This window comes from Megalopta genalis, chromosome 2 (genome assembly GCF_051020955.1).
Source record: "Megalopta genalis isolate 19385.01 chromosome 2, iyMegGena1_principal, whole genome shotgun sequence".
NCBI classification, from domain to species: Eukaryota; Metazoa; Arthropoda; class Insecta; order Hymenoptera; family Halictidae; genus Megalopta; species Megalopta genalis.
Window position 1 is genome coordinate 9,983,710 of NC_135014.1, and position 14,544 is coordinate 9,998,253.

At 44.7% G+C, this 14,544-nt stretch overlaps 2 protein-coding genes across 2 annotated transcripts in view; one reads left to right on the forward strand and one right to left on the reverse strand.

Moving 5' to 3' along the window:
- Positions 1-2,999: 2,999 nt before the first annotated feature.
- LOC117226562 (COMM domain-containing protein 8) lies at positions 3,000-4,198 on the forward strand. Its single transcript, XM_033481025.2, has 4 exons — positions 3,000-3,436; positions 3,520-3,681; positions 3,745-3,897; positions 3,972-4,198. Exons 1-4 carry the CDS (start codon positions 3,371-3,373, stop codon positions 4,128-4,130), a joined length of 540 nt encoding a protein of 179 aa, XP_033336916.2. The 5' UTR covers positions 3,000-3,370; the 3' UTR covers positions 4,131-4,198.
- Positions 4,199-4,210: 12 nt separating this feature from the next.
- LOC117226563 (uncharacterized) overlaps positions 4,211-14,544 on the reverse strand; it is a 59,231-nt gene continuing 48,897 nt past the window's right edge. The window contains exons 5-8 of the mRNA XM_033481026.2: positions 10,418-13,369; positions 7,632-7,793; positions 7,093-7,158; positions 4,211-7,013 (exon numbers count right to left, since the gene is read on the reverse strand). Coding sequence (XP_033336917.2) covers positions 6,969-7,013; positions 7,093-7,158; positions 7,632-7,793; positions 10,418-13,369 — 3,225 coding nt within the window. The 3' untranslated portion in view covers positions 4,211-6,968. The remainder of the gene's footprint in view (positions 7,014-7,092; positions 7,159-7,631; positions 7,794-10,417; positions 13,370-14,544) is intronic.

The window sequence follows — 14,544 nt, forward strand, 5'->3', positions numbered from 1 at the left end:
CTCTCTCCCTCTCTGGCTCTCTCATTATCTCTCACCACTCTTTCGCATTCTCTCTCTCTCTCTCTCTCTCTCTCTCTCTCTCTCACTATCAGTCTATCTCTCTCTCTTCCCTCTCTCGCCCTTCTTTAAAATCGCTCCATCGTTCACGTACTCCTTTCTCTTGCTCTCTCCTTTTGACAGCTTCGACTACCTTTCCATTGACTTAAACTACTTGCTAATTGTATCAGGAGTACATACGAGAGGTATTCTCGAATTTCTTTGCCTGGCTTGTGATTGACTTGTACTAGTGAAATTTCGAGTATCAGCAGCACAATTTCTCGAGGAGGTATCTTAAAATTCTTTTTCTGGCTTGTTATTGACTTGTACCACTAAAATTGGGAAAATTTTCGAGTTTTCGAAATTTTTGCCCTGCCTGTTATAGACTTGTATTACTGAAATCTCGAAAATTTGGAATTTTTCCGAAACTTTTCGGAAAAAGTAGTACAAGTCAACGTCAGGCCAGACATCGAATTTCGAAAATTTCCGGAAAAAATTTAAAAATTGTATCAGGAGAATATGATATGCGAGGAGGTATAATTTTCGATCGTCTGGCCTGACGTTGACATGTACTACTAAAATTGGGAAAATTTTCGAGTTTTCGAAATTTTTGCCCTGCCTGTTATAGACTTGTATTACTGAAATCTCGAAAATTTGGAATTTTTCCGAAACTTTTCGGAAAAAGTAGTACAAGTCAACGTCAGGCCAGAAATAGAATATCGAAAATTTCCGGAAAAAATTTAAAAATTGTATCAGGAGAATATGACATGCGAGGAGGTATAATTTTCGATCGTCTGGCCTGACGTTGACATGTACTACTAAAATTGGGAAAATTTTCGAGTTTTCGAAATTTTTGCCCTGCCTGTTATAGACTTGTATTACTGAAATCTCGAAAATTTGGAATTTTTCCGAAACTTTTCGGAAAAAGTAGTACATGTCAACGTCAGGCCAGACGATCGAAAATTATACCTCCTCGCATATCATATTCTCCTGATACAATTTTTAAATTTTTTCCAGAAATTTTCGAAATTCGATATCTGGCCTGACGTTGACTTGTACTACTTTTTCCGAAAAGTTTCGGAAAAATTCCAAATTTTCGAGATTTCAGTAATACAAGTCTATAACAGGCAGGGCAAAAATTTCGAAAACTCGAAAATTTTCCCAATTTTAGTAGTACATGTCAACGTCAGGCCAGACGATCGAAAATTATACCTCCTCGCATATCATATTCTCCTGATACAATTTTTAAATTTTTTCCGGAAATTTTCGAAATTCGATGTCTGGCCTGACGTTGACTTGTACTACTTTTTCCGAAAAGTTTCGGAAAAATTCCAAATTTTCGAGATTTCAGTAATACAAGTCTATAACAGGCAGGGCAAAAATTTCGAAAACTCGAAAATTTTCCCAATTTTAGTGGTACAAGTCAATAACAAGCCAGAAAAAGAATTTTAAGATACCTCCTCGAGAAATTGTGCTGCTGATACTCGAAATTTCACTAGTACAAGTCAATCACAAGCCAGGCAAAGAAATTCGAGAATACCTCTCGTATGTACTCCTGATACAATTAGCAAGTAGTTTAAGTCAATGGAAAGGTAGTCGAAGCTGTCAAAAGGAGAGAGCAAGAGAAAGGAGTACGTGAACGATGGAGCGATTTTAAAGAAGGGCGAGAGAGGGAAGAGAGAGAGATAGACTGATAGTGAGAGAGAGAGAGAGAGAGAGAGAGAAAGTATGAGAGAGATAGTGAGGAAATGTGAGAGAGATAGTGGAAGAGAGAGAGAGATAGTGAGAGAAAGAGAGAGAGAGAGAGTGAGAGAGAAAGTATGAGAGAGATAGTGAGGAAATGTGAGAGAGATAGTGGAAGAGAGAGAGAGATAGTGAGAGAAAGAGAGAGAGAGAGAGAAAGAGAGAAAGTGTGTGTGAGAGAGTGTAAGAAAGAGAGAGAGAGAGAGAGAGAGAGAAAGTGTGAGAGAGATAGTGAGAGAGTACAAGGAGAAAAAACACAAACGTGTGAACACATGTTACAGTGGTACAGGGAGGAGAAAGGAATGGTGGAAAGAATTTGAGAAAAGATTAATAATATATTAAATGACTATGATAGAGGAGAGGAATAGAGTGAGAGGGGTGAGGAACAAAATAAAACTACCTGAAATGAAAAGACGTTTGGATTGAGTTTTATAGTACTTTTATTTTCAAACATTACAGTTCTTTTTCTATTTTACAACCATTTTATAATAACGAAATAGAGTCGGAACGAAGTTACTATTCGTTGTTGTTCCCCTTCTCACAATAAAATGCTCGCATGCAAACACTGGGTAAAATGCGGCACTTGGTCCGTAGACGAGCCATGCTCTAGTGGCGTCATCCGTGGCAGTACAGTGAAACTTCTCGCCGAGAATATGTGGCTCCATCCGTGGCGAGACGCTGAAACTAGTCGCCATGAACTTGTAGTGCCATCCGTGGTGAAACGCTGAAACTACTCACCGAGGATATGTGGCTCCATCCGTGGCGAGACGCTGAAACTAGTTGCCAAGAACTTGTAGTGCCATCCGTGGTGAAACGCTGAAACTACTCACCGAGAATATGTGGCTCCATCCGTGGCGAGACGCTGAAACTAGTTGCCAAGAACTTGTAGTGCCATCCGTGGTGAAACGCTGAAACTAATGGCAGAAAGCGGAAACTATTCACCAGGAACTTGTGGCGCCATCTGTGGCAGAAAGCTGAAACTACTCGCCGAGAACTTGTGGCGCCATCCGTGGCGAAATATTGAAACTGGTGGTCAAATATTTCGCTACTAGTTTCAGTGTTTCGACACGGATGGCAGCACTAGTTCTCGACGAGTAGTTTCAGTGTTTCGTCACGGATGGCGACACTAGTTATCGACGAGTAGTTTCAGTGTTTTTTCATGGATGGCGCTGCAAGTCTTCTATCGCTATCCTTGTCGCACAGTCAGCTATTCTTATCTTACACATTGTACAGGATAGAGAAAGAAATATGGCCACGAAAAATCGTTGGAAGTTAAAATTTACTTTGCGAGCGGTTTTGTTAATTGTAACAGGGTCAACAAGACATTCTAATTCCTAAAAATGGGTGTGTCAAGTTATTTGATTTATGAAACCTGATAGTGCATGTGTATCTTGAATTATTACATGTAATATTCTGGTAATGAAATGCGCTAGAGTTTCTAAACGACGAGTTCGATGATAGGAGGGGCAGGACGTAAACACTGTGCGATGTGAAAGAAAGTAAGATTTAATAGAATTTCGAATTATTTTGCGTACTAAATTTTTGTTACTTTCCGTACGATTATTGACGAGACCAATTATTGTAAAAAATAATGGAAACCTCTCAGCCGTTGTATCTTAACCTCTTCAGCGAAGATAAGGTTCATGTTTTAAAGGAGGTAAGTACAAGATGGTTTTTAATGTCGCGAGTGTATTATTTTTAGTGACAAATAACAAATGATGGCTGACGAATGTAATACAGTTGTTGCATGCATGCGTGGATGAAATATGTGGTAGATCAGGCCCATCCTATCACCGATTTGCAAGTAGCATAGATTGGAGCAGAGAAGAGTACGATGAGACTTACAAATTAATATCGACTCTGTTACACAATCCTGCTTGTCTGTATCTATCGGAAGAGAAGGTATAATTCTACGTTTTTATAAATGTAAAAGTATTTTATTAAATGTTTTTCGTTCTTATTTAGATGCCTCAAGAATACCATGAACTACCCGAGCACATTCAGCAAAGCATACTAACTTGTTTGAGAGTGAGAAGGGAGCAGCTAACGGATGCTTTATTAAAGGAATATTCCAAAGAAAAATATGAAACATTGATAGATTTTGATTGGAAATTAAAGGTAATAATAACAATTCAGTTAGTCTCTAATACAACGCTTCCACAGAAAATATCATCGTTGTTAATTGTTTGCAGCTCATAATGGGATCCAGTAAGTTGGCTTCTTTGAGGGAACCTCTTCTTCAGCTGGATCTTATAGTTGAAAATAAGGGAGGACGACGTGTTTTGGGATTGGAATTGAATAAAGATGAACTGGAGACTTTCATAAGCACCATAGAGTCGACAGTGAAATGATTCTACTGTACAGAAGAAACAAAATATTGTTAAATAAGTTAATAAAGGGTTTTCAAGACAAAAATGAATATATCCAATCGTTTTACACTTGTTTCACAGTTTATTATAGGTTATAGATAAATGTAGAATAGTTTAATTACTATTATAACTGCTCATCGAAGATACTGAAGACTGTTATTCTCTGTCTGAGGCGTCTTCGACTCAAAAGTCTCATTTATAATTTTGTAGTACTTTTTCATTTCTTTCCGGAGCGCAAAATAAATAAACGAGGAAGCTTGCGTCGGCGACGCCTCAGGATTTCAACGATCGATAGTTTTTGCGAGTGTACAGATAATCAGTCGGGTGTTTCAAGGATTATTTTTTCTTTTTTCATCTTCTTTTTTCTCTCTTCGTTTAAATAAAAAAAGTTCGCTCTCGTCGCCAAAACTTGTCTCGAAAAAACGATGTAATTTCGTTGTAAAGATCATTTTACGGACAATATATTTAATGAAAATGGTTTACTATACAACTTTTAATTTTACCTCTTTCTCCTTACTCATTAATAATAATAATATATATCGTTTAAAAATCAATGCCGGTCGCGGCCACATTGAAAACGCTCGCTCCATCTTTTATCCTTTTTCGTTTCTTTTCTCCTTTTTTTAACACTTACAAGTTATTCTGAGATTTTGGAGCATTTACATGTAATGCGCATCTTCGTTTTGTTCTTTTCTGTGTTTTTAACTTTACGATCTACACTACGGTTCTTAATAAAAAAGAAAGCTTCTCGTAGGTAATTATCATTTATACTCGATGGGCGCGTGTGATCCGTACGCGAACGAATCCGTTGTTTTCTTTTTTTTCTCTCTTTCTTTCCCCCTCGGCTGGTAAAATTGTGCAATGTTTTGTAAATCGTAGTTAGGCGATACCTTTTTTTTTTGTTGTAGTTAATGATTATTATAAAATTACGAATAGGCTTCCTCGTAAGTAGTTTCTCATATGGAGAAGTAGCATTTCGAACGAACGCCGAATTTACACAAACGCTTCCTCTATGTCTAGATTATATATCACTTACATTCTTGTCTCGGCTTACTGTGTATGCTTTCCTCGTGTGTAATTTTTGTGTTTCCTTTTTTTTCCTTTTTCAATTATTATTATTATTATTATTAATTATTAATTAATATTATTCATACCATTCTTTTTTGCTTTCTTATCTCGCGTGTATGATTGTTGTGTGTCTGTGTATCTCTCGCTCTCGCTTTCTCTCGCTCTCTCTCTCTCTCTCTCTCTCTCTCTCTCTCTTTCGCTCTCTTCTACCTGTGAAAATCGTCTTGGAATTATACCTTGTGTACGTGTTTACCTCTCGTTCTCTCTCGTGTGTCTCGTGTACTAAGAGTCATACCTAGAAAGTGTGTGTGTGCAGTTCCTCGTTACAACGTAAAAACCTCTTTCGATTGTACAATTACCCAAAGAAAAAGAAAAGAAAAGAACCAAGGACCGCGAATGAAATACGAGCAAAATAATCGTCGACCGTCCTTGAGAATCGCGATCCGAGTGTTTCATTACTCGTGCGCTTCGACATATTCTTTAATTCATCTGTTTGCCTCTCCCCTCGTCCCTCGCTATCCGATCCTGCCCCTCTCTCTTCAACGACCACACATCATGGCGAAGATAACGTACCAAATTCTCCATTCCCTCCTCTCTCTCTCTCTTTCTCTCTCTCGTGCGCGCGCGCGTTATACGACGACTCTCTCCCACACGCATGCTTAGCAACTTCGATTTCCGATCTTTAATTACACTTCTCTCGTTAGCACTCTCTTCCCAACCAGTCTTACTTCCTCCCCCCTCTCTCTTTCATTCACACACATACGATAGCAAGCGTTATCGCAACAGGAGGACGCGATCCGACGAGTACTTCTTCCTCGAACAATGTTCTTCTCGTGTTTCCTTCGGCTTGTTCTTCATGATGGTTGCACGTGATTCGACTTAGCTTAGTTAACAATGGCAGATTTGTTGTTTCGATTCGCCTCGAGCGCAGAGACCGACCCCATGGAAAATACACGGGGGACCGTCGCTGCGATCGCTCGCGAAAATTTATTGTTCCCTCGGAGGATAAGTCGCGTTGGAAAAATTGTATAATTAGTAAAAAATCACTCGGCTAGGGACCAAATTGCCCGCACCACCGGCGAAAGACAACACTCGGTGTTCTCGGAAGCGACCGTTCCATTCGTTTCGTCCTACGTGAAACCTCGTACTCTCTCTCTCTCTCTCTCTCTCTCTCTCTCTCTCTCTCTCTCTCTCTCTCTCTCTCTCTCCTTTCTCTCTCTCTCTCTCTCCTCGACGATATACACGACCGTAGCCATTCGTGGACATTCCTCGTTCGCCCAGCCGTCGAACTGCAGTCTAATAATTATTATTAATAGGCCTACTATAAACTGTCTACAATGCTCTCGCGATGTCGCGGCAACATCGTCGTCCGTTCCGTTTCATTCTCTATGTTTTTTCGATTACGTTTGCTGTTTTTCCGTGTTTCGTTTTCCCATTGATCGTTATGTCCCTCTTTTTTACTTATTCTGTGTGCTGTGACTCCCTCCTCTTTTTCTCCTCACTTTCCGTGTTATTTTTGCGTTAACTTTTTGCGTCGTTTTGCTTTTTCCATCATTTATTTATTTTTTTTTTGTTGTTGCTGCTCGTAACGAAAGAACGTTCATTTCAGTTTTGCTTTTTCTTTTTTTTTTTATCTGTTTAGTTTGCAGGAATGGTCCAAATATACATATCTATATAATATACTTTTTTGGTTTTAACGAGAGAAAAGAACTTTCTTCTTCCCAAAAATTACAATTCGGTTAGGCGGGGCGTTTATTCGTTCACGTTGTTCTCGTAGGGCGCGTCCGCGATTATTTCCTGCGAACAAAGCCGAGTTTAGAATCCAAAAATCATGTTCAACTTGAGAAGATTAAGGATTAAGAAGAAGACAACTTACGGTCGTGGTGCACTCAATTGTTGCTGCCGCGATAGCCTTAGCACTTATTTCGATCTCCTCAACGGCCTGCGAACATAGAAGCAAACAGGGTCTCTCGTTAATGTCAACGTCACGATCCACACGATCCACGGAACCAGCGATCGAAGCTACGATCAGATGGCCCCTCGCTCTATTTCTCTCGTCGGACATTAACAGAGAATCTCTAATGGCCTCGGAAATTTACTTGGCGATCATCATGTTAAACTACCGTACATTTTTTTACTTTGCTAATCCTCTGTTCTAAATTCTCTGTTCACACTGAATGAGCGAATTGTAACGTTTCTGGACAGAATAATTGAATCGTTACTTCTTTATTTCAAACCAATGAAATGGCACTCTACAATTCTTGATCTACTGTGCAGTATAGCATTAGTATACTGTGCTATACTAATCACTAATAGTGACTCGGTGCTGCAAATGTTTCCACTATTCTGTTAAGGCGCTTCTACCAGGTGTTGGCAGTGCTCAGAGGATTAACACCGATCAAGGAGGATAATTACTTTGGCCACAGAGGCAACGTCTTCGGTGATGGCTGGCGCGGATGGCGGAGGAGCAGGAGTCTCGATCGGGACGGCTACAGGCGTGACCTTCTCTTCCGAGCTCTCTGTCGTACTGTCCTGGATCAGCTTATTTTCGACCGGGGCCTCGGACTCGGGAGTGGTCTGAAAAACACAGGTCTGCTCATTAAAAAAAGGCGCGTATCGAGCAACGTGGAACGCGACGATCGCGGCAAGTCCAATCCCAGCATGCTACAAGGACAAAAGACGTAAAGGTCGATTCCGTCGGGCTACTCGAAAATGCGGGGTCGACACCCTGTGCCCCCCCCCCCCCTGGTCTGTTCACAATTTCGCTGCGAGGGTGGACACCGGTTCGAGGCACGATACGCCCACCGTTTTGATCCTTGTGTAGGTAAACTGTTATTCATTCGAATACCATTGTGGTACAGGATTGTATCTTTGGAGCCTTTCAGCTGGCCGATAAGAATGTAAAATTTCTTTTGCTGGTTTCTGACGAGCTATTGTAATTGTGACTTCTATAATTTTTGAAAGGGCTGTTAACACTAAACTTAAGAAGAGCTCTAAAAGTGACTACGATTGTGATACAGAATTGTATTTTTGGAGCATTTCAGTTGACCGATAAGAATGTAAAATTTCTTTTGCTGGTTCTTGTCGGGCTATTGTAATTGTGGCTTCTATAATTTTTGAAAGGATTGTTAACACCAAACCTAAAAAAGAGTTCTAATGCGTGTGTTGATTCATAACGATAGAACCGAATGTATTAATCCCTTGCAATTTTATTTACATCGTACGATTGGATCGACTGTTTCGCATGAAAGAGTCTTTTTATAATTTGAGTAATTTTAACGATAGGTCTACCGTTGAAGGAAAGTTTAACTCCATCGAGCTCTGGTGTACAGATCAGCTCAAGTATACAGATGAGCCCGGCAGATAGGTCACAGATTGTCTACACAAGGGTCGATAAGGGCGGCACGGCGCACGACGAGTGAATGCTTGCAGAAAAATCGAACAGTAAATTAACGAGAAACCGGACGGAATCGTTCCTCATGCTTCGGTCAGCCCAAAGAATCGGAGAAACCCTCTGCTCGCGTACACCCCGCGTGTAAGAAAACTCTGCATGCGCAATACAAGATGCTGACGACACAAGGGATGCAAATTACGGAAAGAGCATGATAATTTATCGACGACTAAATGCGCGCCGAATGGAGCGTGCCGACGTGAACCGGCCAAACGTTTCCCCGTTTATTCATGGTCGTCGATACAATTGGAAAACGAGTATACAAATTTTGATACGAGAACGTTCTTACAACCATGAGCATCGGTGGACAATTTTGGATCGCGTCGGAGCGCTGCACTCTGCGCGTACAAAGTTATTTCACTAAAATAAATGCCGTATTATTCGGATTAATATCGGTAAATCGTGAACGTGTCTAATACACGGGCACGTTTACAGAGAGAAGCGTTTTTATTATTACGTCTATCAATGAGATTCACGCTAAGAGAGATTATTATTCGTTTCTAAGGTTTCGAGCGGGTTCTAAACAAGGATACTTCGGTGTTATTAGTGACAGACAGCGGTTTTCCGGCGGTTAGAGAGAACGTGAGAGAGAATCTTCTCTATATACGGAAAAACTGGTCTCCTCTAGATATTCTCGACTAGTGCAAAAACAACACACAGCGATACACAATTATATCCGCTCCGTGGTATTTTTGATATACATGTCAATGTGAGTCGAGCTCTACTATATTATTATATATCATCAACAATCAAATTCAAAAAATAAAACAGAAACTGGTACGCTCTACTTTCCAGCGCCTCGATTCGAATAACAAGTCGTGGTTAATCATGATCGTCAAGAAAACCAAGAGGCAAACAACACAGGTGATATATGGCAGTAATGGTTCGATACTTGGTGGTGGTCGATGGGAACGGATAAAGGATAAAGAGAGAGATCTTTGTTAAATGAATGATACACGTGTGCTTACGTACGCGGGTGTGTAATGTGTGTGCGTGTGTGCATGTGTGTGTGAGTAAAGAGGTTTCAATTGTTAATCACGGTTTACAGAAGGAGACGCATTCGACGAGAGACCCATTGGACGACGGTGGGATGTGTTGCGAAGAACTATAGGGGGAGAGACGATGATACCCTTTCAGGTTTTAGGAGGATGACATGTACACGGTATTTCGATACACGTTTTCGGTATATCAAAAAGACATATATACGTATGTATACATATATATGTATGTTCTCCCTTCGGTCGTGCATGGAACTGGCCAGAGTAGCAACGTGCTAGTGTACTGATTGACTCTCATGGATGAAATTCGTGCAAAAACCCCACAGACGTCGATGTCAGTCTCAGTGTCTCGTTCTCGGGGCCGAGAACGGTTCGTTCTTTTGCGATTCTCTGGATCATTGCGCGACGATCTTTTTCTGTTTCGGCGAAGGAGGACACACAGAGTTGTATCCGGGGGTGTTGGTTGTAGTCGGACCAGGATTCAGATAGACAGAGAGAAAGAGGGGTTGCTGTTGTTGTTGTTGTTGGGGGGCGGGTTGTAGGACCGGGAGAGCCGACACTCTCTCCAGAGGCGAGATATGCCAGAGAGAGACACGGTGGTGGTGTTGGTATTACATATCTGTGCGGACCGTAACGACGAGATACTTGGAACGAGGCGCCACCAAAGATTGACCGATTGCTTTTTTTTTTGCTTTGCTTTTCGACTCGGCCGCCTGAATTCATGCCAGGAGGTTGTGTTACATGTTAGTCACCTGATGGGTCTCCTGGACAGTGGTTGACGACGTGGTGTTGTTCGACAACTGACACGAGATCGAGCTCTCTTCCTGGTTCTCAGTCTCCGCCGGAGACTTGGCTACTGTCTTCCTTAACTGACTGTCCTCGTACCCGTACTCGTGTACGATAGTACAGGCCGAACGGTCGTTCTCGTCGCTGTGATGTTGGTCTCGGTCTTGGTCGCGGTATTGGTCTTGGTCTTGGTTGTGGTCTTGGTAGTCTGAGTGTGTTTGCGAGGAGTCTATCGTGGACGTTGTCACCACGGTCGCGCCGGTCACGGTGGACTGGGGACTGGGACTTCTGGGCGGTGTCAGAAGTAGCGTCTCTGTCGGGTTTCTCAGGCTGGGCGTGTCGTCCGCGTCGGGAACCGGAAACTCGCTCTTCGTCTCGGGTACGATACTATAACTATTCGTCGCTAGCGGGCAAGAGAGCTCTTCCGGTGGTAAGGGATACTCGAACGAGTCTGTGTTGGGTACGGTGTCCTGGGGCGCCGGGGGAAGCTCGTTCGACTCGATCGAAACGGGCTCAAGCCTGCTGATCTCCGTTCGTGATTCATCCTTGACGATCTCTTCGTTTTCTTCCTGATTCTTGCTGTCCGAGACTCGCGATTTCGAGGGAGAGACTGGGAGAACGTTCTCCTCTCGTTCCTTCGGCGACGAGGGTCTTTTCTCCGCGTCCTGAGACCGCTCCGCGGTCCATGGTTCAAGATCAACGATGGGGCAAGGCACTACGGTGGCGTCGATATCGAGATTCTCTGGAACACAGGCCTCGGGGGAGCCTGGCGCGGGTAGAGGAGGCAAGGAATCCTCTTCTGGAACTAGGTTGACCTGCTCCGGAACGGTCACGACGACCTCGTCGACTACGAAAGCTGTAGGCGTTATCTCAGGCACGACCTGCATCCCTTCCGTTCTAGGAGGCTCGACCTGCATCCCTTCCATTCCAGGAGGCTCGACCTGCATCCCTTCCATTCCAGGAGGCTCGACTTGCATTTCTTCCATTCTAGGAGGCTCGACCTGCGTCTCTTCAATTTTAGAAGGCTCGACCTGCATCGCTTCCATCCTAGGAGGCTCTACCTGCATCTCTTTCATCCTAGGAGGCTCTACTTGCATCCGTTCAATTCTAGGAGGCTCTACTTGCATCCCTTCAATTCTAGGAGGCTCTACCTGCATCGCATCCATTCTAGGAGGGTCTACTTGCATCCCTTCAATTCTAGGAGGCTCTACCTGCATCGCATCCATTCTAGGAGGCTCTACTTGCATCCCTTCAATTATAGGAGGCTCTACCTGCATCGCATCCATTCTAGGAGGCTTGACTTGCATCTCTTTCATCCTAGGAGGCTCTACTTGCATCGCTTCTATGCTAAGAGGCTCGTCCTGCATCCCTTCAATACTAGGAGGCTTGACCTGCATCCCTTCAATTCTAGGAGGCTCTACCTGCATGCCTTCCATCCTAGGAGGCTCTACCTGCATCGCTTCCATGCTAGGAGGCTCGACCTCCGGTTCAACCACCTTCGTCGTCGGTTCCAGCTTCTCTTCCACGTCGGGAATCACTTCGACGGACTGCGTGTCCACTTCTGGGACTTTGGCAACGGTGTCCATGGTCTCCTCCTCCTCCTCCTCCTCTTCCTCCGGGATGACTACCGCAGGCTTAGCCTCGACCAGCGTCTCCTCGGACAGAGGCATCGGTCCCTCTTCCGTATTTACCACAGAATCGCGGATCAAGAGCGACGGTTCCTTAGCTAACACCTCCTTCTCCTTCTTTATCGCGATCTCTTCTTCAACGACTTTCGGAGCCTCCTCTTTGGGCACTTCTTGTTCGCTGGACGCGGCGCTACCAATATCGCGAACTGTTTTCGACTCTACCGACTGCTCGACGACTTCCTTCGGTTCTTCCTGCGGTCCCTCGGAGGCTAGTTCCATCACGCACACGAGACTCTCTTCTCGATCCTCCGGTTTCTCTGGAAGCGGAGGCGGCGCCTCTGCCACCGCAACCGGCGCATCCTCTTTCGGTTCGCTCGGACTCTCTTGTTCGATCGGCGGAGGAGCTCTGGTCTTCACCTCCGGCGACTCCGGCTGTTCGACCGCGGTCACCGGCTTAGTCGCGACGACGTTGACGTCTGCGTCGACGTCAACGACGGTATCTACCACCGGCAGAGCCTCTAGCTGCGGGGGAGGAGTCGGGGCCTGTTCTGTTCGGGATTCGTCTGGGGGTGAAACGTGTGGTCTCTGGGGGACATCGCGAGATTCCGATGGTGTCGGGGGTGGTTCGTCTGTGACCGGGTCTGTGACGGGGTCTGCGACAGGGTCTGCAACGGGGTCTGCGACGGGATCTGTGACGGGATCGGTGAGGGGATCGGTGACGGGATCTGAGAGCGGATCTTCGTCGGCAGCAGCCTCGGCAGGCAATTTCAAGGCCACCGCGAGCAGGCTCGCGGTAGCCGCGGCCTGCTGAGCCTGCTGCAACGGCGACGGATCTATGGGCGTCGGTGGCGGACTGGACGGAGGCAGGGAAGGAATATCCTCACTGGTTTTCCTCTCAATGATAGACGACGGCGTAGCGACTGTCTGGACTCGGAAAACGGAGACTTCTACCGGGTCCGGTACGAACTGACCACCGGCTGGACTGACCTCGACTACTTTTTTCTCGGCCTCGAGTTTTTCGACCTCCTCTTTCTTTTCCTCGACAGGGACGGGAGTGGGGGCAGAGGGAGTGGGTTCCTCTTGCTTTTCGTCGGCTGGGCTACTAGCCGCCGTTGCTGTTGTCGCTGCTGCGGACGGCGAGGACGCCTCCTCCTTCGACTCGGTGGACGCCACCGCGGACGCCGCCGACGCCGGCGCCGCCTCGGTCTCCACCGATGGACTACTTACTGCCGACTTCTCCTCCACCGGGCTGCCCGCTGTTGCCGAGCCGTTCTCCGCCTCTTCCCCACCCTGAAAACGGTATTCGAACGTTAATAAGTTGTCTCCAGGCGTTGTAAAAACTTCGGATTGGATTTTCAACCCTTTCGAGCTAAGAGTCTCCTCCCCTTTGCAACGACCCCTGAACTTGCAATAAGCATTCTAATCGCTCTGCTCAGGCTTCTTCGATCGATTTAAAATATGAAACTGCTGCAAAGAATCCTGAGCCGAGTCTTTTCGAGGGGTTGTTGCAAAGGGGATGCTCCAGTTTTTGAATTTAAGGCGGATTCGTTGCGGAATAAGATTGTACAGGATTTTATTGCGAAGAAAACACAGTGTGATATTGAAAAATGTTAACCCTTTGCACTCGAAGTCATTTGAACCGTAAATCTAAGTTAATTTTTCTGACTTATGGTGTTTCCATTTTATATGACAAAATGCATTTTATGCACACGAAATTTATAGTCTTGCAACTCGTACGACAATTAGACTATTAACAATTTTTTTACGTCTGGACATCTATAATATAAAAGTTATCTTGGAACGTGATGTAATCATTTTAATGGTGCCTCAGAGTCACCGCTCGAGTGCGAAGGGTTAATAAAGAGTTTTAAGGACGAAATAAATATATTCAATCGTTTTACACAGTTCATTATTATAAACGGAAAGCACGAATCTCTGAATCTACGATAGCTTCGTTAATGAATGAAATTGTCGATACTATTACCGCAAGGGTTGCCCTAATATCGACGAACCACCCTCAGGGGGCTCGAAACGTTCGATCGCGCGAAGACTTAAAAATTCGAAAATTCCGAATTCGCTTGGAATTTTCCCGACGAAAGCTCGCGGCAAGTTCATTAGAGATTCGAGACAAGTCCCAGACTAGTTTCCGGGCCCGCCGTTGTAACCTGGTGCCGGCGGTCCGTTCGAGCGCGACACGATTTTTTTGTTCGTCACGAAGGGTGAGAGCAAGTTGACAGTTGTCGCCGGGGCTTTCTGGTCGAGCCGAGGGTAGAGTAGCAGAGGAGTGCGATTCAGAATAGAAGAAGGAGGGTGAAAACGGTGCAGCCTAGCGACACGTAGACAAGAGGGGCGGCTCTGCTCGCTGGAGGGTGGATATGCCCCTGGCACAGGCGTACACGTGGAAATGGGACGGGGGTACAAAAACGAGAGAGAGAGAGAAAGAGAGAGAGAGAGAGAGAGAGAGA

Excerpts from the sequence above, each read along its gene's own strand:
- LOC117226562 (XM_033481025.2), top strand. The coding sequence starts at position 3,371 with ATGGAAACCTCTCAGCCGTTGTATCTTAACCTCTTCAGCGAAGATAAG. Across the intron at positions 3,437-3,519 it reads AGGTTCATGTTTTAAAGGAG|TTGTTGCATGCATGCGTGGA; the intron begins GTAAGTACAAGA and ends AATGTAATACAG. Across the intron at positions 3,682-3,744 it reads TGTATCTATCGGAAGAGAAG|ATGCCTCAAGAATACCATGA; the intron begins GTATAATTCTAC and ends GTTCTTATTTAG.